Source organism: Ambystoma mexicanum, chromosome 11, assembly GCF_040938575.1.
Source record: "Ambystoma mexicanum isolate Mex_15411 chromosome 11, UKY_AmexF1_1, whole genome shotgun sequence".
NCBI classification, from domain to species: domain Eukaryota; kingdom Metazoa; phylum Chordata; class Amphibia; order Caudata; family Ambystomatidae; genus Ambystoma; species Ambystoma mexicanum.
In genome coordinates, this window is record NC_090934.1 from 753521906 (window position 1) to 753549111 (window position 27206).

Consider the following 27206-nt stretch of genomic DNA (forward strand, 5'->3'; position numbering starts at 1 on the left):
ATGGACTCAATGAATTCTGTGGGATCGTGGCCCTCCAATCCCTCCGGCAGGCCCATGATGTGGTTGTTATTTCGTCGGGCTCGTCCTTCCGCCTCCTCCGCTCTGCTCTCCAAGTTGCCCACTCTTTGTATCAGGGCATACAATTCGGCCTTATGGGAGGCGCAATCCGCAGTATTCGGGCTAACTTCCTTCTCAAGGGACTCTGTGCGCTCCGCCAAGGCCCTGACGTCCTGTCGGAATAGATTAACGTCCTCCTGCACCTCTCCAACATTGAGGTCCAGTGCTGTTTTCAGTTCAGTGACGGCTCGTTCGAGTTTAAATTCCCAGGCCGCCCTTAAGTCCGAAATCGCAGCTAGGACTTCGTGGTTAGCGCCCAATGTCGTCATGCCGCTTGCAGGCGGCTTGTCCCTGCTCTTGGTATTGTCTTGACCCGGGGACGTCTTAGCGAAGTCGTCTAAGGTGGGCTGTTTCACCTTCGGCCTCACCGTTCTATTCGACATGATCCAGAGGACCTGTATTTTGCACAAATGACAAATGCGCACTCAGTACGCCCCTTTCGCTCGGTCACCGCGCGGCCTGCTCCTTCCTTTGTACCGGACATTGGTCGGCCATTTTGAGTAGTCTTTCGTCTCCGGCGCTCCTTATCTTTTCCGCACAGATCTCTGCCGCCGTTCTTCCTACACCTTCCAGAAGTTCACCACGCGTGGCCTGATCATTCACACACCGACATGATCATTCACACACCGACATGTGTATTTTCAGCGGTCGTCAGCCCATCGTTACGCACTTTTTCGCCCGGATCATTACAGGATCTCGGGAGCTCCTCCAGATCACGTCCTCCTACATGGCCCTCGTAGCCACGCCCCCTGTTCATTTCTCTTTCATATACTTTGGTGAACTACAGTCCCCAAGCAGTAAAGAGGAAATTTTATCCCCTTTACATTTTATATAGTGAGCCAGCACGCCCCACCTTGTGTGGAGTGCTGCGGAGATACAATGTATCCCCTTTCTTACTTACCTGTAACATGTTTGTTACAATTGCAAGTTTGCTTGAATGGATGGTGGCAGTGATTTTACCTTTATGACCTAGTCATTTTTACTCGCAGGCTGTTAATTCAACCTCAGTAATGCACAGAAGGACAACCATTTTTCTAAAATGGTGGGATCCTTCTTTTTTCACCATTTCATGCTTGCTTGTAGTTTGAGGTCTTTCCCTGCCATTCTAGGTGGGAACGACCTTAGTGGAAGCTTTGTCTTAAGCAGGAATCCTTTGTATTCCCAGCCAAGGCTCCAGAGTGTCTGAGAAGATAGGAAGCGAGGGAGGAGCCCAAAACTCCACAGCCCTTTCTCTTTCACCTTGCCTGAAAGGAGCCCAGTCTCAATTGGGGGCTGGCTGTCCCGATTGGACAGCCAGACCACCTATTTCTGTAAATTGCAGGGAGATAGCAGAAGTTGTGCTGTAGTTCCTGTTGAATACTCCGAACCTGGAAGCTGCTAACAAGTCGACCACTGGAGCTGAAACCGAAGAGAAAGCTTAAGAAACAACGGCCGTAGCGATTTCCAGCCCTCTGTAGCCAAAGCCTGCCATCACCCTTCCTTCAAATTAACCTGGGGATCGTGAAAAGGACGACCCCCGACCAAGAGCCTGGCGAGATCTACTAGACTGAGGAAGATCTGCATTCTGAGCCATCCCATGTCGTGCTGCGACCCTGCTGGGCTTCAATACCCCAATACCTTAAGACCTCGAGCCATCAAACCAGTGTTAGGGAGAATTCTCGTAAATGTGCTAATGCGCTTCACCTTAGAGACCCCCAGCAACTTTGCTGGATTTGAGGACTTGATTTGTTTACCTGGAGTGAGTAGGAGCCTTTTCCCCCCACTCTCTCGTGTATTTTGATGTGTGTTTTACTCTTGTGTGCTTTGATTATGGAGTTTTAGACAACTCCATAGGCATCATCTTTTCATGTGTGTTGCACAGCGCCCTCAGTGCTGTAACACAGGGAAGCCTTTCTAAGCTATCCCAAAATTTAAATACCTTCTCTGGGAAAAACTACTGTTTCCCAGAGAATGTAAAGTTAAATTGACTTTATTAGTCTTTTTAAATTCCTAGACCCAGCACACACTATCTTACAATAGAGTGCTGGAGGGGTTACTTAGTATCCCCTGTGTCTAGAAACTAATGTAGCAGTCAAATGCTACCCTTTCCTATCGAAATGGCTGGTGGCACTGGTTTTACAACAAACTACCATGATTTTTCCCGACCGCAAACACCAGTAACTTTAAATCGTGGGAGCCATGTTTTTCAAGATGGCGCGTAAGCCCCCTTCGTTTAAACAGGTCCCGGTCTTCTTTTTTCGTCATTTCTTTTTGGAAAGGTCCTTCTAGAGTTTGTCTCTGCGCGCCAAACTAGGTTTGGTCCCTTTGTTTCTATGCCTTTGGTGGGCTCCAGGACTGAAGACTGCCTCTGGTGCCTGAGTGTCTGGGGTGGCCAGGAAGTGAGGGAGGTGCCCGAAACTCCCCGTGCTTATTCTCCTAGGAGACCCAAATACACTCTGGAGCGATTGGCTGGCTGACTGTCCGGCAAGGACAGCCACCCTGCTGGGTGAGTGGCAGCTAGGCTGGAAAGAATGGGAGAACACTGGATAAAAGGCAAGTCTCTTGGCTTGGAAGGCAGAATCGACCACTGAAACGAAAGAACCAAGGACCGCTGCTCCAACTCCTGGACCGTTAGTTTGCCCGGTAAAGCCCTGCTGCAGGTCCCAATCGCCAAGTTCATCTCGACAGAGAAGCCCCCTCAAGGACGACTTCTCCCTTTGAGTTGGTGGGATCAATCAACTCGAACCGTAAGCCACCTGGATGCTCATCTCGGAGCCGGTTGACTTTTCCTCAGCGTGCTGCAGGAACCCTTAAAACCAGGGAGGGAGACACCAGTTTGTGTGCTTCACTTCCAGCTACCGGAATTGAAGATGTGCCAAACGTTTCGAATCTTCAAGTGCAATGCAGGAGTCCCCCTGACGTCCTCCCTCTTGTCCCCACGACTGAGGCCCAGGAACAGCGAGATCTGCAGGAACTGGCAGGGACAGAAGTCATCAGCTGCATGTTTTTCTTCATTTGTAAAGGTACTGTAAAACCAGACAGTACTTACCTCTCGCAGTGAAAGTGCTTGAAACTTTCCCAACTCGCAGGCCTAATCAGTTTGTGACCCAGCATATAATTTGTCTTGCTACAAACTAGTCCTAAGTACTTGTGCAGAGACTTTTCCGTTTCACTACCAGAACTGCTTTATCCTATCAAAGACCTTAGCCCATTGACTTTGGCCTAGCCTATTGAATTGACTCTTCTAGTGAATTCCAAATATTTACACTGTCTAAGAATAACTTGTAACCTTTCATGTTCTAAATAACCTATGCCTTGTTGCTCCTACTTCAAAGTATTCTGAATTTTCCTCCTTCAAAGTAGTCTGAATGCCTCAGAAACTTAACTTAACTGCCTCCTCCTAGTGAATGTTTTAAAACTGACTGTGTAATAAATTAATAAGTGTTTAACCAAGAAACCTTGAGTGTAAGAATGTATCTGAACACCTGTGATTGTAGACTTCTATGTAACATTACAGCTCACATTCCCTCTTGAGATAAGCCTGGCTGCTCAGCTCTGCTACCAAAAACTGTGTAGTACAGACGTATACCAAAGGTTGGTTTGGCTTACACCTGTAGTCGTAGTTGTGTGTAGTGGTCCCCAAGGGTACTGCATACAAACTCTGCCTAACATTCACGACAAAGGAATCCATCTAACAGGTTTTTGGCTGCAGCTCCTGAAGTCTGCCCTGCTGCAATTCTTCTTCCGCGCTGAGGTACTGTGTTGGCTGGGTTATTTGCCTACCTTAAGCCTTTGTGATTCCTGTGTAGCTTTGGGGTGTGTGTAACGCTCACCTGGTTCCCTCGGAGGCGCGGGTCTTGACTGGGCGGTGAAACCGTCTTCAATGTCAGGCGTAGGATTCGTTTGGCGCCCGGATTTGGCCCCTTTCTCACCGAAAGTTTGACCTGAAGGGTGAGGTGTCTTAAATAGGTGAATGCTGGGCTCTCCATCCTGCGTCTCATGCAGGGGCGCTGGGTCCAGTTACTTCACTGGATATGAGTTCAGCCTCTTAATTGCAGAGGGTAAATTGAGAGCGATGCCGCCGTGTGCTGCACGAGCGTGACTTGTAAGTATTAAAGTTCCCTTTAGATTGCTCTCTTCAAATGTCTTATCTCCTTAATGTCTATGTCTTTTCCCTTTCAGATGCTGTCGGTGCCGAAGAAGATGCTCCCCCCAGGTTCGTGGCAGAGAGCGTAACAAGAAGATGGTGCATACGAAGGCACGTAAGTAGAAAGGCTGCTCTAGGGCTGTAGAATGCACCTTAATGTCTCTTTTGTCTTTACAGGTGCCGGAATGCAGCGCGAGCAGAGTTGGAGCGAGCATAACACAGGTAAGCAGTTTTGTAACTAAGCGTTACTAACCAATGTTCTTTGTCTTTGCAGGCCCGATGCCGGACGAGATATGCAGAAAAAACGCCTTGAATGCTGCCGATGGATCGGGTAAGTTGAACCGCTAACTTTGCCTTTGCCTAACCTGTGCCTTTTGTTTTGCAGGAGCTGCTGAAGACTGAGGATTGGTTCCCAGCAGGTAATTTTCGTATTCACAGGATCCGGAACTGAAGATTCGCTGGAGCTGACACGGTGAGCGTCCTGCTGCAGATGCAGAATAACGCGAAGCACCTTGCACCAATCGGGTGTGGTTTAAATAGTCCATAGGAGTGCTTAGGTGTCTTCTTCCACAGCCTCGCCCAGGCAAAAGAGTTCCTGCTTCCAGAAGGGGTTCAGCATCAATGATCCAGGGAATGGTGCCTGCCCCACCCAGAAGGAAAAGTAGTCCCTGCCAGAAGAGAGTGAAACATCATCTTGCTGGTAAGTAAGCAGCATGGTCTGCTGCAGGTAGGTCCACCCAAGCACTTTCACACTTATGAGCCCGGCGCTTCCTGTGCCGGGACGGGTCCATGCTATGAGCCTGGCACCACCGGTGCCAGGACAAGGTCCAAAAGGTCCCTATTGGGACTTGCTGGTGCCGATAGTAAATGTTATGAGCCTGCTTCCAAGGATGTTGGGTAGGTCCTGACTCTTTGGAAGCAGTGGTCATGACAGTGTGATTGGGAGTCCTCTCATCCAGTTCACCCAGAATCGCTGCTGGAATCCTCCTAGAGTGTCTTCTCAGAAGTCCCAGGACCCTTTCAACCTCTCTAAGGGCCTCATTCAAGTTGGGCAGTAAGTGATACCGGACACCGCTAAGGAGACCGGTGCCGGTAATCCCTTACCGCCCTACTACAAGGTTCTTTAGTGGGTCCCTCTTTTAACGCCTGGTCTGAACTGGCGTTATGGACGGGACCCGTTAAGGGACCAGGGCGCAAATAACTGGCTTGACATACGTCAGCCAGTTATTTGCACCCTCCCCATTCCCATTGAGCCCTATGGGAGCTCAAATGGGAATGGGGAATGGCATTTTCCCTGGGGACTTACTGGTCCCGAAAAGGTCGGACTACACCGGTAAATCCCCATTGAACTAGACCGGTGCCGGCCCGTTATTGGTGGCAGTCATGGCGCAAATAGCGCCATGACTACCACCAACCTCGCAATGAGGCCCTAAGTGTAATATTTACTGGTTTAAACAGTCTTCCTTAGGAACTATGACTTTAGCTATTTCTGTGCCTTCCTGAACTCTCTGTTGGACACTAGAGACCTAGTGATAACCCCCCCTAAACCCCCACCCTTCTTCCCCCTGATCCTTGCTGCAAAAGTCCTTCCAGTGTCCTGTCTTCTGGCTGAAGGAATTCAACGACGAGGTTTTTGGCTTGGGTATTAACTTACTTTAAGTCTATTGTGAATCCTGTGTAGTTTTGGGGTGTTTTCTGTGATTGGGAGTCCTCTTGTCCACTGCACCCAGGCCACTGCTGGAATCCTCCTAGTGTGTCTTCTGTGAAGCCCCTGTGCCCTCAACTAACTAAAAGTAAAGGACTTACTTGTTCTACCAGTATTCCTTAGGAACTCTGACTTTTGCTACTTAAGAACCTATCCTGACCTGCCTGTTTGACACTAGACCCTAGTGACCTCCCCCTCCCCCTAGTCCCTTTCTGCCAGTGAGAACACTCATGCTCCAAGAATGAGAGAAAGACTTAAGGAGTGGACCTTTTGCCTGGAAAAGAGAATAATTGTTTAAAAGTGACTTGCTTGCAAAAGAAGTTAATTGGTAAATGTAACTCAGAGTGAAAAAAAGTTATTACTTACCTTAGAAATGTTCTGATATTCTGAAAAGTATACGTAACCTCTTCCTCTCCTTAGAAACTGTTTCCCCATTCTAACAGAAAGTAGATGTTATGTTATATTACTCACCTTTGATTTGGTTGTGCCTCTTCCCAAAAGTAATGCTGTTGGTTTCACTTCAACATTCCTGTTAGGATAAATGTATGAGTGTCCCCAACTGGGTCTTGCTTCCCCAGACTTCTTGTTAGCCTGTCCAGAATAAGTCTGCATTAGGTTTTACCTACCTAGAATAACTGAGCCATTCATAAAGTGTAACACTTGGTTTTACTTTCCCTGGTCTGTTGTACACAAAAAGACAAAACCAGTCTTAGGTTTATACTGGCCTTTAAGTTGCTTATAGCTCCTGTAAAAAGCGTATAGGTTTTACTAACCATGAGTATAACTGTTATCCTAAAATAAGTTAATTATTGCTTCCCTAGTCTGTGAACTGAAATGCAACTGTACTCTAATATTACACCCGAAGGTCCAACTCCCCTAGAACAACAGTTATCCTGAATCAGAGTTCTAGGTGTTTTACTGTTCCTAGAATACGCGTTCCACTATTCAGAAAAGTATATTGTCCAGTTGATATTACTGTGTGATTTCTTGCTGAGAATCACGATACAACTGATAAGGTCTACTAACCTGGTATTACTGAGAGTAATCTAAAAGTAACTATTAGTTTTGACTTCCCTAGAACTCCTGTTGGGTCTTCCAAATAAGGTTATATGCTTTGGTCGGTATACCTTCAAGCATAGTTTTGTGCGTTTCCATAATGTGTTTATTTGATCTGTGGTAGTACTCATTTCCCCCCAAGATTTATCTGGGCCTACTTGTATTTAAATAAACCATTTATTTTTTACAATACATAATGTTTCAGTGTTTCTTTGGACCATTTGTATTACAATTTCATTTGCACTGATTCTACAGCCCTTTCTCCCCCCTAAAATAAGCCTGGCTGCTCTATCTACTCTTCCCTAAACTCTGATGGTAAAGCCTTATACTAAGAGTGGAGTCTTGTACTGCCTCAGCTGAATGGTTTTACTAAGCCCTTAGTTGCACTTCAGAAAAACTGTCCCAACACCTGGGCCTGCTCTACACGACACCCCAGACAGGCTGAAACCCCTCCCAGGGCAGAGGACACGTCCGACCTTCCCGTCCATTCTGCATATTCTCTAGAGGTTTAACATTAGCCATATATATGGGAGATTTCAGAAGGGGTTTCTGCGAATGCGGCTTATTCATAATACAACACAATGTCTCCGCAGGGCTGTGTCACAAGGAAGATGTCAACAGTACTTGCGAAATGTCTAATGTCGTGCCAAGTAACGCCTCCATTGTGAATGTACAGAAACATTAGTGTTTGCCAATGATATGCTATATAAACCGGAACTCAAGGGTGTGGGCGCTAGAGAGCTCCTTGTGCCGACTACCCGAACACTTGCATGCTGATTTTCGCTGCTGAGAACTCTGTATGCTTTGTATTTGCGATATAAATACATAACGCTCAATTTACCACCCAGCTTTGTGATCTCCTTATTTGCAGCCAAGTAAGGCTGGCTGAGGGGGCCTTATCTTGGCCACAACAGAAATGGTGCCATGACTACTGGTCAGGGCTGTGCCAGAGTTTTTTTCTGGGGCTGCCATCCACCACCACCACCACTCACCACCACCACCCGCCTACATTAGGGTCCTCCTCATACTGGGGGTGTTAAACATTGGCACACCTGTTATCTGCAAACATGCCAAACTCAGTGTTGTTATTGGTAAGTAGCCTCCAGAGAATCTGTCGCCGATCACCACCGGGAACTGTTTTATTTGTCAGATGGAGTGGTAACCTTCTGCATATGGCACGGTTCTCGGCCCTGCGTATTAATTTGACTAAAGGTGTTTTGCACTGTCTTCTATGCTCTTTCTCTCGCTCCTTACACACCCTGATGTTTTGTATTAAGTCTTTGTATGTGATAGCAGCATGGCGGAGAGTCCCCTCTGTCGAGCGCATTCCTCGTGTTTGTCTATGGTCTGTTGTGGGCTTCTAGATGCTTGCTTTGGTGTTGAGATAAACATGTTATAATTAAGATGGAGTGCAGCAAGCTATCTTGCACGTTAAGATGTTTAAAAAAATGTATTAGCCATTTATTGAGAGATAAATAGTATTACAAGTTTGTGTACAGTTTATGGCAGGCAAATAGAGAAACAGATAAGTGTGCAGAGCCCCTGCATTTGCCCATGACCCCCTCTTCACTGTATCATTGCAGCACGATCCGAATGCGGAAGGCGCTGGTACAGCTCAACCTTGGAGCCAAAAGTTTAATGTTCAGCGTTTAATGTTTTTGCAAATGTTCTCGACAAACATAAAACAATGATAAAGTCAAGCTCTGGACTAGAGAAAGCAGGAGAGGTGTCTTTTGTCTAAGGGCCTTTCTGACGAACAACTGATCTATTGTATATCATTTCTTTGTTATGTTCTGGGTAAGAATGAAGGAAGTGTTTATACCACTGGTAAATTTGGTATTGCTTGTTGCACTGGCTGTTTGGATCATAAATTTGTCATGTTGGGTTTAACGGTTTATGTTGCAGTTCGTTATGCTGCTCGCACTTGTTTGGTCAAAATTCGTGCAGTCAAACTGGTGTGGGACTGCACAGGAATCTCCTTGGTATTAGACCCACCTTTCACAAGTTGGTAGTGTCACTGAACAGCCAAGGCTTATTTTAAGAGTGGTAATGTGAGCTGTAGAGATGCGCAATGAAACCAGTAAATACAGGTATGCAAGTTAACACTTACACACTTAAAGTTATAATAAATTAATTATTGATACACAAACATATTTAAAGCACTCTTTAGAAATCAGCAATTGTCTGTAACATTAATTCTCAGTGTTATGCAATATTGTATGCAGTACCCTCCGGAGACTGCACCAGTCCTCTTGGCAATGGTTAACCCAACCTTTGGTACAAGTCTGTACTACACAAGTTGGTAGAGTGAACAGCCAGGCTTATCTCAAGAGGGGTCAATGTGAGCTGTAGGGTTGCAACAGAGTTTCACAGTGACAGGTAATCAAATAAACACTTAAACTCAAGGTTTCTTGATTAAACAATTATTTATTAATTTAACAGTCAGTTGAATAAGCCTTCTTTAGAAGGGAGCAAAACATGTAACATACTTCAAAATATACACTCCATTTCAATAAATCAGTAGTTACCCTTTTGGAATGGCACAGACACTTCCTACACACTCAGGTGACTTTAGAAACTAGGGCACTGTGCAAATTATAGATCACTGGGACATTTAGAGCAATACCGAGTTTGGTGTCAAAAGGAAAATGTTAGAGAAAGCAATGGTTAACAAGTTTCTCAAAACTGGTAAGTACTTTTGAACCCCCCAATGCAATGTAGATTAACCCTTTCCCAGCTATACAAGTAAAGAATGTATGACTTTTTGGAGGGACAGATCAAAACACAAAATCAGAGATTAGAAGAGTCTATCAGGGAGCAAGAACAGTCAATGTCACTTGAGCAAAGACTTGGGGAGCTGAAGTTCTTCTTGAAGGTACGTAAAACGTCTTGCACAATGTTATAGAGAGTTTTTGTTGCAAAATTAATCACTGTTGGGTCACAAGATGGGAGGCTTGTGAAAGGCAGAGCTGCAAGCAACTCTACAAACGGCATTAAATTCAAGTTTCAACTGAGAGCAAGTCGTGGGGACAAAAGAGAAGACGTCTGGGGACTTCTGCACTACGGATTAAAGGTGAGCAGCAGCAATGGGCAAACTTCAGATCAGCAGCACTTCGCGGTTTCAGATTCTCACGAATGGCACCACTGTGGTTCTTGGGCACGCTTTGGACTTTACTTGCTTCTGGGGTTCAGCACTTAGTTGTGGTGGCTCAGGCTTGGTCAGCTCTGCTTCTAGGGAGTCCTGAGGATATTCCTGGAGTACGTGTCCGGCTTAAAAATGATGCACTCGATTCTGGTGTTCCTCTCCCCTGGCAATCTGTTCCTGCAGCAACAACGGAAGTACAGCCAGCTCCGAGATGATTTCCAGATTAGTTTGTCTTGGGGTCGATTGGTCCCACAAACCCAAGGGGAGAAGTCATCCTTTGCAGGGCTTCTCTAGTCGAGGCAAATTCTGAGCTTCAGCACTGCAGCAGGGCTTCCCCGGGCAAACCAACGGTCCAGGAGTTGCAGCAAGCGTCTCTTTGAAGTTCTTTTTCGGATTCCTTCGTCCAGTGGTCGACTCTGCCTTCCAAGAAAAAGACTGCGCCTTTTATACAAGATTCTCCCATTCATTCACGGCCTAGCTGTCACTCACAGCAGGGTGGCTGTCCTCCAAGTGCAGCCAGCCAGCCAATCACCTTTGGGTGCATTCCTGTAACCAAAGAGACTAAGCGCAGGGAGTTTCAGGAACCTCCCTCCCTTCCTGCCCCGCCAGACATGCTGGAGCCGAGGCGGGCTTCACCAGTGAACCCCGCCAAAGACAAATTGAACAAAGGGACCAAACCTGGTTTGCCGCTCAGAGTAAATCTCAAGAAGGACCTTTACAACAAGGAATTGCGAAAAAGACGACCAGGGCCATTTTGAGAAAATGGGCACCCATGGGTGCAATACTGCAGCTGAGGATTCAGAATGTGGTAAAAAAAATACATTGGTAGGAAAAAGTAAACCACTGCCACCAACCATTAATTATAGAAAGGGTAACAAAAATGTTACATGAGAAAGTAGACAAAGGGGACACTAAGGATCCCCTCTAGCACTCTATGTAAGTGTTACAAAATATAACTAAAGTCAATTTCACTTTACTGCTCTTGGAAACAGTTTATCCAAGAGAAGGTATTTAAACCTTTGGGGAATTTAAAAGACTTCCCTGTGCCACTGCACTGAAGGTGCTGTGTGTCACAATGTAAAGAGATGATGCCTATGGAGATTGTCAGACTCCAAAACCAAAAGAAACAGTATTCAAATCAAAGAAAAATACACGAGAGAGTGGGAAAAAGGACTCTCTCTAAAGGGTAAAAATCCAAAGTCCTAAAGTCCAGCAAAAGAGCTGGGGGTCTCGAAGGTAGAAGGGAATTCGCACATGTCGGAGAATTCTCCCCAACACTGTTAGAATTCAATTCAAATAGTGAACAATAAAGCAGCTGAGTAAGCCAGGCATTTGCTACACACCCAGAGGTGACATCAGATAACATTTATACACCTTTACAATATTGAGTTTCTCAGGAAGGAAAGGTTAGGGTCATCAGAACAGTTAAGATTCTCCCAAAGGGATGCAGCCAGTCAATTATAACAGCATTAAAGTGTTCAACATTTGAGACTTGTAAGGGAACAAGCACTGCCAAAGCCAATAGGTTCAGAAGGAGGGCTTTAGGGAGCCAGGACAGCCAAAGTCAATGGACAAAGTCAAAGTTCGGATGCTCTTCTTCTTACAAAACTGTTCTTAAATAGTCAGTGTTCAAAAGAGAAATCACAGCAACTCAGGAGGAGTCACCTTTAGAAAGCACAAGCTGTAAGACCAATGCAGGCAAGTTGAGTTCAGTGCTGGGTTAAAACACATTCCTAAAAGGTAGGAAGCACCCCAAATAGCAAAAGGATAAAATACCCCAAGCCCCACAGAACCTTGAAAATGAAGAAAGTGTTCCAGCTGATTGCCTTCACGATGCAATGCAGTAGACCCTTGTTCCTGGTCCTTGGTTATGGTGAAGAAAAGGGAGGTTGCCTGGCTGGCTCCTGTGGCAGCACTCGAGAGAGGGACTTGGCAGCAATGGTTTTCCACTGATTCAGCGCCTCTTTGTGGTTTTGGCGCCTTTTGCTCAGCGCCAATGAATAAGGAAAAGCTCTGGTTGGGAGTTCTATTGTCCCTCAGTCTTGGACTCTGGTGAGGGGACTCTGGACACAGATATTTTGCTTCTGTAGGCTCCTCTGGATGCCCACGAAGATCTGGCCGGATTCGGACTTCGGAAGACAATGTACTCACATGTGGTCGAGCTACCACAGGTATTGGGATCCTGCAGCCTTGGAAAGTCGCAGCAAGTTTGGGGTTGTGCCAAAATAGTTTGTCTCAAGGCTAGTTTGTCCCACCAGCCTAAGGTAGGAAGTCGTCCTTCACTTGGGATTGGTCAGCACAGCAGCAGGGCTTCACTGGGCACTTTGCGGTTCAGGGGGGTGCTGCTGGCATCTTCGGTCGTCTTCTGCTTTGGATTCTGTCATCCAGTGGTCGACTCTGCTCTTAGTCCCAAAAACCTTGCTTTATATATATATATATATATATAAAGGAGAGGGAAGTGTCAGGACCCTGCCTTTGCAAACACACTGGAGTCTGGGCGGGCTTCAGGGCTGAAGCCAGCCAAAGGCAAACTACACAATGGGCTCTAACCTGATGCAAACAACAGAGTAAATGCCTAGAAGAAACTAACAAGAAATGGTGAAAAAAGACGACAGGGGCCATTTCGTGAAAATGGACACCCTTGGGTGCAGCACTGCAGCCAAGTTATCAGCCTGCAGATACAGGTCACTAGGTAGTAACAAAGAAACCACTACCACCAGCAATTTGAGTAAGTGTAACAAAATGTTGCATGACGAATGGGTTAAAGGAATTACTATGTACCCCCCCCCCACACACCCTACCCAGCACTCCACATAGGGGTGGTGTGTGCTGGACCCATAAAGTAAAGTTAAGACAGACAGGGGTCATCTTACTATTCTTGGGAACCGTAGCTCACCCATGAAAATACAGTTCAACATTAAGAGAAGTCCAAGGGACTTCTCAGTGGCACGTCACAAAAGGTGCTGCATGTCAATGCAAAAGCAGATGCCTTTGGAGTTTACCAGATTCCATAAAACAGTAAGGAACATGGAAAATCATAGTCCGGAAAGCACATTGAGTGAGAAAAAGGTACCACTCACTCAGGAGTTAAAAGAGCTGGAGGTCTCTAGGGGTAAAGGGAATTGGCACAGAAATGACAAGTGTACCCAACAGCACTGTTTGAAGATGTTTGGATACCGACTGCATTTTCTTGTGATTTAGTAAAGGGGCTGTGTGCCGTCACGGCCGATTTCTGGTTTTGGAATTAGTGAGACACTCCTACTTAAGTGGGTTGAGAGTCACTGTGCCCGTGGTTTGTGTGTACATAAACATGGTACATAACCCGGCGGGGTCCCCGTCCCTTGCCCGAGGGAAATTCTGTAATGCAGCCCAGCCAGAGCTCCAGGATGGTCGGGGGTGATGTCCCTGGCTTTGGGCTACTGTCCCACACGTGGGTTCGCCATCCACAAGCCCAGAAGTGGCTCCAGGGAGCCTCGGCAGGGTCCCCGTCCTTTCCCAGAAGGATAAGTTGTAACACAGGCTAGCCAAGAGTACCAGGATGGTCGGGGGTGATGTCCCTGGCCTTGGGCACCTGTCTCCTATGTGGGTCAACCATCCCCAATCCCACGCTGGAGCTCTGGAGGGGCTGTGTTACAGCTTTTCGCCCCGGGGAAGAATGGGGAACCTGCCGGAACTGCCACTGGACTTTGGGACAGTCATCCCACATGGGAGACCGCCACCCAAGACCAGGGACATCACCCCTGACAAATCCTGGAGCCCTGGCTCGGCTGCGTTACAGAATTCCCCTATGGGAAGGGATGGGGACACTGCTGGTGCTCCCCGTGACTGCTGCTGCACTTGGGGTTGGTCAACCCACATGGGAGATAGCCGCTCAAGCCCGAGGACATAACCCCCGCCCCCTACTCCCCTGACTATATCCTGGAGATCTGGCGGGCCTGCGCTACAGCTTCTCCCTCCGGGAAAAGATGGGGACCCTGCCGGGGATCCCTGGAACTACCGCTGTGCTTGGAGACGATAGACCCACATAGGAGATGGATGGCCAAGGTCGGGGACATCAACTCCAACCGTCCTGCAGTTCTGGCTGGGCTGCGTTACAGCTACCTGGAGGAGAGAAGCTATAACACAGACCAGCCAGCTCTCCAAGATTGGTCATGCATGGGAGACTTTGCAGTGGAAGCGCGGTGAGTGCATCTTTCTACCAGCCCATTTGGTCCTCCATCTGTCTGCTTTATTTGTTTGAGGGCCCCCCCAGGCCCTTTGCTCCCCCTGCTGCCGTCCTCTCCCACCCGTACACCCTCTTCCTGGTTGCGTCCCCTCCTGCCTCCCGACCCACCTCCCCTGCTCTGATTGGTCCCCTCGACCTTCATCATTGATCTTCCCAGGGCAGCCCTCTGCCTGTGCAGCCCCTCGGCTAAGGGCCCCAAGGACAAGGGCGGCTCCAAGAAGTGTCAGCAGGTGTCCGCAGGGGAAGCCAGTAGCCAGCCATCAACCATCAACTACAAGGACCAGTAAGGTAGGAGTGGCCCTGGCCTAGGAGGAGAGCAACCACTCTACACTAGAACCCGAGCCACCGAGCGAACCCATATTAAGCAAGGAGATTACTCCGCACTGCATCTCTGACCCTCTTCCCCCAACTTAGTCAAAATTCAACCTGTGTTTAATATTAGACTAATCCGGCCTGCTCGTCCCGTCTCAAACTGCATTGTATGACATTTAGATTGTATCGATAGGCCTCTCTCCCACTATACAGGTCTCTCAAATCTAGCTGGGGTTCTGTCTCCAATAGCACTGTGTGATATTAGACTGCATTGACAGGCCTCCAAACTGCATTGTATGATATTTAGCAGACGTTCTGTGTCCCGATTGAATTGTGTGATATTTAGATTGCATTGATAGGCCTCTCCCACTATACAGGATTCTCGAATTTAGCTGGGGCTCTGTCTCCAAACTGCATTGTATGATATTTAGATTGCATTGATGGGCCTCTCTCCCACTGTACAGGTCTCTCAGATCTAGAGGGGCCTCTGTCTCCAATAGCGCTGCCTTAAATTAGTTTGCATTGATAGTCGCATCACCCACTACACATGTCTCTCAAACTTGCTGACCACCTCACTCTAAAGTGAGACAGAACCCACTTGGGAACTACTGTGGAGCGACACCCCAACTAGGGGCTCAAGCCTCATAAGGCGTAAACCCTAGCTGCACCCCTCTAAGCTGCTCTTCAACTAGGAGATACCCTTCTCACACCCACATAGCTAGCTCACCGCAGTGAACCACGTCCAGGGAACGGACACTAAAGAGAGCCCTCGATAACACCCAATATATAACCCTTATCCACCTCCCCTACCGGTCTCAAGACAGCGACTGAACAAGTCGGCAACATCAGCCCGAATACCACCTACAGACAGAGCCCAAACCAGTGGCAGACAGCCCTCCACACCCACTACTACACCACAAGACAACCTTACCAAAGCAGAACCAGCTGGACATCACCAAACAAAGACTAAACTACTATCAATCTTATAATGCTGCGCAAACGACCCATTCCAAGGGAAAGAACAAGAGAATAAAGAACACACTCCGGAACAGCAACAAAGAAAGACTACTACAGAACACACCCCCACAGACGGGAACAAAAATCTAACCAACACTGAGAGAAAAGACAAATCCCTCTACTTAACGCCATACCTCGCTGACGACTGGTCACCACAGCAAACCAACCCAACGCTAGAAGCAGCAGCATCAAATAACGTAACACAAGCACGTAGAAGAAGGATGAACAACACAAAAAACAACAAACACGACTGATGCGATAACACCCTACATCACCAAAGCAAGAGGAACGTCAAACCGACAAACAATTCCCAGAAGACGAGCCCGATGAAAACAAAAACCCAAGACAGAACCTAGAGGAACTCTTTGAAGACGCTGACACCCCGAAACCTACAGTCCAACAAGAGATCGACCAGGAAGGAAACCTCAACACAGATCAAAAGACTACCTCAACAAGAAAATCCAAACCAAACAACACCTCCAAACTCCAATGCAATCTAATAAACGCAAGATCCATGTCAAAACACTCAGATCTTCGACCTACTCGATGACAACGGCATTGACTTCCTGTTCATCACAGAAACATGGGCGGACGACAACTACAATATCACACTCCAAAGCTGCCTTCCAACCGACTTCAAATGCCTTCAAATAAACAGGAACAACAAAAAAGGAGGAGGCATCGCAATAGCATTCAAAGAACACCTGAAGTTAAAACGGATGAACCACTCAACATCCTCAACTGCGAAACCATGGTAATACACCAAACAATGAGTCCAAAAACCAACATCACATTCATCCTGGTGTACAGACCACCGACATGATGCAACCTTCGTCGACAACTTCATAGAAGCCATCACCAACTTAGCCATCAACCACGAACACCTAATCATCCTGGGGGACTTCAACATCTGGTTTGAAGATAGTCACGCCAACTCCCATAACTCACTGACTGAACAACTCGCTACCATGAAACTACGACAACTAGTCAGTCAAAGGGGCAACCCACTCGGCAGGACAAACCCTCGACGCAATTTTTGCAAAAGAAAAACTCATCACCACGGCACCTCTGATACAAATACTGTGGAGCGACCACCTCATCCCATTTATGATCACCATGCCAACCCAAGTATGCATCCAACCTCCTAAACTCGCAACCACCACAAAAAAAACTAGAAACACGTCAAAGAAAGTAACCTATTCAAACAACCGGAATTAACCAAACCCTCAACTACAGAACTAGAGCTAACTGACCTAGACTACTACACAAATGGATTGCAGACACAATAGATAAGATCACCCCAGAAAAAAAACATTCACCCCATCAAAAAAAAGACCAATGGCAAAATGGTTCACCCCACTATTAAACACCATGAAAAAGGAAAACAAAAAGATGGAACTTGAATGGAGGAAAGAATACAACCCAAAATAAAATAAAAAAATAAAAAATAAAAAAATGTTCCAAAAACAAATCCATGCATACAAGAAGGAAATTCAAAAGGCGAAGAGAAGGCATTATGATGACAATCTCCAATGCACACAAAAATAAATGTTTAACATTGTTAAAGAGATGAGAAACCCACCAGGCTGCGATAACACCCCAACCCCCTCAGAGAAATTTTGCAATGACCTGGCAGACCATTTCAAGAAAAAAAAAATCAATGACATCTGACAAACCATACAAAAGAGACCAACCAATCACAACATACAACCAAACAAACTTAACACAGAACCAAAGCACAAACTCAAAAACTTTCCTGAAATATGAGCAGAGGCATTCGCAATGCTGGTAAAATGCAGCAAGAAAGCTGGATCACCCATGGATCCCTGTCCCCCGGACATCTACAAATCAATCCTCGCACAAGGAACGCCAGCAGAATACTACAGAAACCTTCTAAATCTATCACTAGCAACAGGGACTGTGCCGAGGATCTTCAAATCAGCCTATATCAAGCGACTTCTAAAAAACACAAGTGGCTAAATAGAAGACCTCTCCAACTACGGGCCAATCTCAAACATTACCTACCCGGCAAAACTCATGGAAACCTACGTATATAAACGTACCCAAGAACATGTAGAAAAACACCACGTGCTAGACCAAGCTCAAGTCGGTTTCAGACCAGCAAGAGGAACGGAAACAGCACTACTTTCCATCTGGGACGACCTTAAAACTAACGCAGACTCAAACACAACCTCAGCCCTTATTCTGCTTGACCTCTCCGCAGCCTCTGACACAGTTGGCCATGACACCCTGACCAAAAGACTAGAAGACATAGGCATAACAGGCAGCACTACTCTGGACTAAATTCCTAGCAGACAGAACAGAAACCGTATGGATTACACCCTTCAAATCCACCCCACAAGTTAACGACTAGAGTGCCACAAGGATCATCACTATCGCCACTATATTTCAACATCTACCAGACTCCGGTCATCAGAATCTTCAAAAAATACATTACTTGCTACATCTACGCAGATGACATTCAAATAATCTATAAAATGAAAGACACCGAAGCGGATCACAACTCTAATCGACTGTCTGAAAGAAGTCTTCCACTGGATGAATGCCAACAACTTGAAAATCAACCCAGGAAAGACCAAAATCATGATCATATCCAAAGACCATGGCCAAAGGAAATGGGAACCGCTCCAACACCATCTAAGGTAGTAAAGAATTTGGGAGTCCTGATGGACAACACCCTAACCTTAGAACCACAAATAAACGCAACAGTGAAGAAATGTTTTTTCCTCCTCCACACGGCAAGAATCATCCTACCTTTCCTCTCCCTCACACACAAAAGACTCACTATCGTCACCCTCATCACGTCAAGAAGAGACTATGCAAACAGCCTCTACCACGGAATACCAGAATATCTCCTGATGAAACTACAACAAATCCAAAATGCGGCAGCCAGACTACTCCTTAAACTATCCAGAAGAGACCGCATCACTCCTGCCCTAAAAACACTACACTGGCTCCCAGTAAAACATTGCATCACCTTCAAAACCATGTGCATAACGCACAGGGCAGTCAGTGGATAAGGAGCAGAATGCCTTCAAAAGAAATTAACAGTCTACAAACCAAAGAGGCCCCTCCGATCCAGCAACAAAATCTGCCTGGAACTAAAACCATACCTTAAGAAAAAACTTGGAGGCACCTCCTCCTACCACTTAACCGCAAAAACCTGGAACAATATCCCAAAAGAGATAAGAAACACCGAAGATCACCACAAATTCAGAAAATTACTAAAAACATGGCTCTTCAAGACCACAGTCTCAAATTGAAAACCGAAACAGAAAAAGGATGACTAAACTGGAAAGGACACCGACAGCCCCAGAACCGACAGGGAAGCTCCCACAGTACCGGGACGGATGACACCAGATAGGCTGAAACACAGGTGACACCCATGGAGACAGCGTCAACTACCCCAGACAATCCCACCAACAACCTCACCCCCCACTTAGTTGCCACCAGGTACCAAAGTGTCAATTGAATTGTCGAGATACTGACAATCACCACACTAGCTGAGTGGTGGACATTGGCAGGTGCACTGGCCACAGGAGTAGGAAGGGAGGACAGGTGGGGTTGTGAGGGAGGCTGGTGGAGGTAGGGGACAGATGTGAAAGGGACCTTCAATGCAAGATGGGCCCAGATCAAGTCAGATACACATCAGGAGAGACGACACAATCCCAGGGTCTCAATTCAGGATAGAGATGCCAACTAACCAATTCCACTAACAATGTCCCCCCCTCTACACACACCTCTCAAACGCCAAACCAAAACACAACCACAAACCTACAGCACAACAAACCACACAAACTTCACTACATTGTAACAACAAAACAAAAACGCAGACTTCCACAACAGTGCACGACGACTACCGGCTGCAAACACCCCAGGCCCAGCCAACGGACCCACCAGGCTGAGGCCGCCAACAGCACATCACTGCTCTCTTGCACTTTTCCTGCTTTCTCCCACTAACTCACCCTCCCTTCCTCTTTCATAGCCGCCAGTGCGCCATGGGACCACTCCGGTGGTGATAGTGCACGGTACAAATGTCCTTTTATATTAACATTAACATGCCATGTGGGTAGACCATCCCCAAGTCCACTGGGTCTGTCAGGAACCCCATTGTTCCCTGGAGGGAAAGGCTGTAACGCAGCCCATTCAGAGCTCCAGGCTGAGCTTGGGGATGGTCGACCCAAATGGGAGATGGGTGCCCAAGGACAGGGACAACACCCCAGAACATCCTGGAACTCTGGCTGGGCTGCATTACCGAATTTAACTGCAGAAAGGGAGGGGGCTCCCTAGGACTGCTGATGCACTTGGGGATGGTCAACCCATATGGGAGACGGGTGCCCAATGCCAGGGACATGAACCTGGTACTCTGGCTGGCCTGCGTTACAGCTTCTCCCTCCGGGAAAGGTCGGGGACCCTGCCAGGGCTCTCTGGCACTGCTGCTGCACTTGGGCATGGTCATCCTACATGGGAGTCACCTGCCCAAGGCCAGGGATGTGACATCCTACCACCCTGGAGCTCTGGCTAGCCTGCATTACAGCTTCTCCCTCTGGGAAAGGTTGGGGGGCCCTGCCAGGGCTCCCTGGAACCTCTGCTGTGCTTGGGGACGGTACACCCACATGAGAAACAGATTACCAAGGCCGGGGACATTATCTTGCTGGCCTGTGTTATAGATCTTCCCCACCAGGGAGCCCCGGCATTGTGCCAATACCTCCAGAAGGGAAAAGCTGTAACAGCCCTGCCAGAATTCCAGGACGGTTGGAGGTTATGTCCCTGACCTTGGGCATCCGTTTCCCATGTGTGTGTGTGTGTAACGTCCCCAAGCACAGCGGCAGCTCCAGGGAACACCGGCAGGGTCCCCTTTTCTCCTCAGAGGTCAATTCTGTATCGCAGCCTAGCCGACGCTCCAGGATGGTCGGGGGTGATGTCCCTGGCCTTGGACGGCTATCTCCCATGTGGTTTGACCGCCCCCAAGCCCTACAGCGGTTCCAGGGATAGGGAGCCCCAGCACATTTCCCGTCCTTTCCCGCAAGGAGGAGAAGCTGTAACGCAGGCCAGCCAGAGTACCAGGATGGCTTTGGGTGATGTCCCTGGCCTTGGACGCTAGTCTCCCATGTGGGTCGATCGTCCCCAAGTCCTGCAGCAGTTGCGGGTAGCCCCGGCAGGGTCCCCATTCTTCCCCAGAGATCCAGGCTGGGATTTGGGATGGTCGACCCACATGGTAGACGGGTGCCCAAGGCCTGGGACATAACCCCTGACCATCCTTAGTTCTGGCTCGGTTGCATTACACCTTCCTCCGGGAAAGGACGGGGAACCTGCTGAGGGTCCCTGAAACCGCAGCTGGACTTGTGGACGGGCCAACCCACCAAGGCAATCAACCCCGACCATCCTGGAGCTCTGGCTAGGCAGCATTACAGCCTTTCCCTCTGCAACGGACGCGGACCCTGCCGGGGCTCCCTGGGTCTGCCATTGGACTTGTGGATGGTCGACACACTTTCTGCCCAGGGAGGTGCACCCACACATGTGATGTAGTGATGTACCATTTTCGTCGGGACACCGGCAGGAACGCGGGAAGGTAGGACATGTGTTGTTGGTGGACTGTTTCGGTGGTTTGGCAGTGGGAAATGTCTGAAAATTGTGTTTTTTTCACCAAATTTCAAAATGTGATGGGGCTTGTGGGTAATACATTCTGGGCAATTCGCACAAGTCCGACCTCTGTGGATTCCCACAGGCGTCTTCCTTTCGTAAATGCATGGAGTTCGCAGTTATCCTTGGTGGCTGTGACACCCTATACCCAAATCTGCATGTTGTCCACAAGAGCAAATTCCTGTAAAATCTGTTCTGCCGAGTTTAGCCTTTTCACTTTGCACCGAGGTAGGTGCACCAACACATGTGAGGTGCCGTTTTCATCGGGACACCTGTGGGAAGGTTGGACATTCGTTTTCTCTTTGATTTCATAACGTTTTCATACATTTGCTGCTGCACTTTGTTACACAACCCTTTCATTTCCCAAATATGACTTACATTTAGTCACTGCTTTAGCCACTATACGCTTTTGTAACCTGCACAAGTCACCTACCCTTCAAAAGGGTCTGCCTGTGCTCTTTAAACAAATGTATGCTTGCCTTTCCTCACCACATTTGTTCCTGTTTAGGCCATCTGCATAAAAATCATGTGTACCATGGCTCCGTTTTTGCCTTGTGGTGTTGCATGCTTAGTGAAACATTACAAAAAATGTGTGGTGATCTAACTGGTGTCGGGGGGGGGGGGAACGGAACGTAGCGGGCCATTGCTTTTCTCTCGTACTCGCAGAAGCCATTACCTTACAGGTCCAACCATGTCCAGCACATACATTTTGTATCTGTAATTTTTCCAAATTTTCCCCAAACTATGGGAATTTTCCCTACATAGTTGTTGCCCGACCTGCCCAAATCACCCTTTCCTAAACTTGGAATTTTCTTTACTTTACAGAAACTTATGCCTTTCCGTCTTGCCATTCAGCTTTCCTACCCTCCTCTTCCATTCCGCCCACGCATGTCCTATTGGAAAAAAGGGCAAAATCACCTACCTCTCACGAAACAGATTGCAACCGTATACAAATATGTTGTTTTGGTTTCCCCTCAACCTGTTCTTGAAAGCCTAGAAAATGGAGAATTCAGAACAGCAAACCATTTGCTCCTAGCTCTTACAAGGAAAAGAACCACAGGCTTCTTTGTACATTTTATTGGCATTTTCTGAAAAAAAACACATTTGCTCCCCTTTTGGTTATTTTCTCTCACCCCCAGACAGCAAACTACAATTCCTTGGTGGGGTTATGACCGCCTACATGTGGGAAGAAAGGGGACCAAATATCGCTGATATATCACATGTAACATCAAAGTTACATGGGATTGAATGGCGACATACCAAAATCACCAAAAAAGGGCTTGTCCTTTGGGGGAAGTTGGGGGGGGGAAACCATTGGCAGTTAAGGGGTTAAACCTGTGCATATTCTAAATAAATAATTATATCTAACTGTGTGCAAGTGGTACTTGGCTACTTGTACTTACTGATTTCATTTGTACAGCTCTACAGCTCACATTACCCCTCTTAAAATAGGCCTGGCTGCCCAGTCACACTACCAACTTGTGTAGTACATGCCTATATTAAAAGGTGGGTTACCTAATACCAAGCATATGTAGTCATCAACAGTTAGACTGCAATAATCCTTACCCAACAAGAAGTCCAGCAAAAAGTGCTTGGGGGTCTCACTAAGAGGAGATGAAGCATACAAATTATACATCTCCCTAACAGAACCTGATGACCGGGTTTAAGTAACATTTAACACTCTGTGTTGGGACCGTTTTTCTGAAGTCCCTAAGGCATTCGTAAAACCATTCAACTGAGACTGTATAAAGACTCCACTCTTAGTATAAGGTTGTACAACCTGAGTTCTTGGTTCGTAGACAGAGCACTCAGGCTTATCTTTGGAGGGAGAGAGGACTGTAGAATCAGTACAAATGAAATTGTAAAACAAATGGTCCAAAGAAGCACCAAAACACTATGTATTGTACAAATAAATGCTTTATTTAAATACAAGTGGGCCAAGATAAATCTTGGGGGAAATAAGTACCATCACATTGTATAACCACAATTTAAAAAAACAACACTATGCTTGAAGGTGCAAAGACCAAAGAATATAACCTTATTTGGAACGCCTAACAGGAGTTATAGGGAAGTCAAAATCAATAGTTTTAGATTACTTTCAGTAATACCAGGGTAGTAGACCCTATCAGTTGTACTGTGACGCTCAGCAAATACATTGCATAGTATTATCAACTGGACAATACACTTTTCAGAATAGTGAAATACTTAATTCTGGACTAGTAAAAACCTATAACTCTGATTCAGGATAACAGTTATTCTCGTGGGGTGTAATATTCAAGTACAGTTGCTTTTCAGTTCACAGACTAAGGGAAGCTATAACTTATTTTAGGATAACACAGATATACGCAAGTAAAACCTATACATTTTTTACAGGAGCTATAAGCAACTTAAAAGGCAGGTATAAACCGAAGACGCTTTTTGTGTCCGTCTACAGCAGACCAGGGAAAGCAAAATCCAGTGTTACACTTTATGCACTTTATGAATGACTCAAAGTTATTCTAGGTAGGTAAAAACTAATGCAAACTCATTCTGGACAGGCTAACAGCAAGTAGGGGAAGCAATACCCAGTTGGTGACACCATACATTTATCCTAACAGGAATAATTAAGTGAAACCAACAGCATTGCTTTGGGGGAAGAGGCACAGCCAATTTACAGGTGAGTAACTTAACCTTATATATACACACTTTTCAGAATAGTGCAACACATTCAACTTAAGTAAGAACTTTTCTAACTGTCACTCAGAGTTACAGTTACCAACCAACTTATTTTGCAAGTTAGTAACTTTTAAACACTTATTCACTTTTCTAGGCAAAGGCGCAATCCTTGGAAGTTTTGCCTTATTCTTGGAGCATGAGTGTTCTCAGTGGCAGAAGCAGGGGGATCACTAGGATCTAGTGTCCAACAAGCAGGTCAGGATAGGTTCTTAAGTAGCAAAGGTCAGAGTTCCTAAGGAAGACTATTTGAGCAAGTACTTTACTTTTAGAGTTAGTTGAGAGTCCAGGGGCTTCAGAGAAGACACCCTAGGAGGATTCCGCAGGGGCCTGGGTGAACTGGACAAGTGGCCTCCGAATCAGAGAAAACACCCCAAATCTATACAGAAATCACAAAGGCTTAAGGTAGGTAAAATACCAGCACAGTACCTCCACACAGAAGATTTTGCACAGGAGGACTCTAGGATCTGCAGCCAAAATCCTGCTTGTGGAATTCCTTCAGTAAGAAGATAGGACACTAAGGTCTTTTGCAGCAAGGATAAGGGGGAAGGCTCTAGGCAAGGTTTTCCTCGCGACTGGATGCGGTTCTTTGGATTTGGCACCTTTTTCAGGAGCACAGAAGACAACAGAATATCGCCGGTCGGATTCTCGTTGTTTGCAAGGTCCAGCACTCTGGTGAGGGGACTTCGGTCTGAATTTGTGTCTCTGGAGATCCAGCAGGGTGCCCACGAAGCTTTAGCGCGATTCGGAAGACTGCACCGTATAATGGCTCGAGGTCCCAAGGTATTGGGGTATTGCAGCCCCGCACGGTCACAGCACAGCATGGGATGGCTCAAAATGCAGGTCTTCTGGAGTCTAGTGGGTCTCACCTGGGTCAGGGTCGTTGTTTTCAGAGTCCCCAGGTCGATTGGAAGGAAGGGCTACAGCAGGCTCCGGTTACACAGCAGGCTCTCTGGTAGCTGGAAATCGTTTCAGACGCAAATTCTTCATCTTCCTCTTCGGTTTTGTTTCCAGTGGTCGACTACCTCTTCTGCTTCCAGGATCGAACTCTTATGCAGGGACCCAGCCAATCCAACAGCCTTGCAACATTCAACCTTAGGGGGTTGGCAATCCTTTCAGGACAGCCAGCCTTCCAGTTTGAACTGGAATCTCACACTCAGGCTGGAAGACGAAGTTCTGCAGAGCTTTGGACTACTCCCCCGCTTCCTGCCTTCACCGACACTCGGAGGAAGGAACAAGAAAGGACAAAACACTAAAATGGCTAAAAAATAAGACAGGGGCCATCTTGGTAAAATAAGCACCCATTAGTGCCTTTACCGGGCTGTGCAAGCCACCTGTTGTAAAGGTGCACCAAATTAATCAATGGTATCACTGTCACCAGCCATTGAAGGCAAGTTTGACCTTGTAACATAAATGTTACATTTAAAATGAGAAAGGGGATACTCAGTATCTCCCCAGCACTCCACATATGGTCGGGGAGGGGGATGGGCCGGGGGAGGTTGCTGGTCTCACTTAATAAAAATGTAAAAGGGATCCAAAGATCACTAGTACCCTTGGGAACTGTAGTTCCCTCAAGGTTAGCCCAGAAAAAGTTAAAAGGGGAGCCTGAGTCCCTAGGACTCCCCCTTCCCTGGGCATGGGGTGTGGGTGGGTGTGGTGGGTGTGTGTGTGTGTGAAGTAATTTGTTTCAAGCATTTTCAGGCTGTTTTTTTTTTATTTAAATGAAACGTATCATTTACCCGTATTCTCCCTCAATGATCATCTTCAAAGGAAACATTTTACACTTAAATTGCAAAGGATTTTAAAGTAAACCATAAGGTACTTGAGCATCATGGCCAAGAATCTCTAAAAAAAAAATCAGTCCACTGAAACACACGGAAATCTACAGCATCATTACCCCATCAAGAATCCATCTCAAGTCAAACAGTCATACTTGGGTCTAGAACTCCCTTCACAGCGCAGTAGCAATGTATATTACACAAGTTGCCAGACCATGCAAAACTAGCAGTCATGCAGTTCGGTGAGTTGCAGTCATTACCTTGTCCCGGTCTCTGCTGGGCTGATGCAAAGTCTGTAACCACACATTGCCAAGGGCAAGCATGGAATAAGTGTCATTCTGTGTGGATGGCTGTTTCAATATTCGTTCAAACTTCTTCTGCCCTGGACCCCATTCTTGTTTGGCCAAATGAAGGTTGCCAATCAATGACCAAGCATCTGGATGATCCTGAAATAAACGCAGGATAAGAGTGAAAACGCAGTTAATAATTCAGTGGTACAAAAGTCATTTTCTTTTTAATCAATTCAAAGACATTTCATAATAGTGTTAAAGTAACACACAAACTCCATTGCAAAAAGGTATCCCTGTGTGGATCTGTGCTCAATATGCCAAGGAAACTGTGGCTTACCCAATGGGCTGAAATAATGCTCGTTAGGTAAGATTTTAAGTTTAATGCTAAATCTCCCTCACTTGTGAGAACCCCAGAACTTTTTGATGGGCTGGTAAATAATTTTTCCCTATACCTCAGTGAGTGGGAACCTTTTTCCACACACTCAGATCCTTTTACGCTTTTTATGGGTGTTAAGCAAGATTCTATGTTATGTTACTTGGCATTTATATAGTGCCTATATATCATTGGTATGAGCTCAAAGCGCTGGTAGGTTGAGCACCCTTGGGAACCATAGTTCAAGTCAGTAGAGAGAGAGTGTTGTATGGTGCGTGGGTGCACTAGGTATGTGTGCAGCGGGTGTAGTTGTTGGATGATTGCTGCTTCTTAGCGATAGGTGTGCTGTTAAGGAAATCAGTTGGATGTGTATGGTGGGTGGACACCTAGACTGGGTTTTGGCTGCGTTAGGCCTGAGGAACGCCTATGCTAGCCTGGAATGTGCATCAGCTAGCAGTGTTTTATTAGGCTGGTGAGGTGATCATGAGGTTGTGTTCGTATGTGAAAAGCTAGGCCGAATTATCAGGGGTATAGCTGTGTTCTAGTTGAATGATGGTGTATAGAAGAGAGTAAGCGTAGTGGTGTGATACAGTGAATATCAGTATAAGCGCCTGAGACCAGGCCCGTGAGCAGGACAGTGGGGACGTACATAGCGACATACATATATATGTAGCAACAGGATGGAT

General features: G+C 46.7%; 1 protein-coding gene across 1 annotated transcript in view; it reads right to left on the bottom strand.

The window, feature by feature from the left end:
• Window positions 1-27206, bottom strand: part of CTR9 (CTR9 homolog, Paf1/RNA polymerase II complex component) — an 861351-nt gene that overhangs the window by 452185 nt on the left and 381960 nt on the right. The window contains exon 14 of the mRNA XM_069623650.1: window positions 26118-26303. Coding sequence (XP_069479751.1) covers window positions 26118-26303 — 186 coding nt within the window. The remainder of the gene's footprint in view (window positions 1-26117; window positions 26304-27206) is intronic.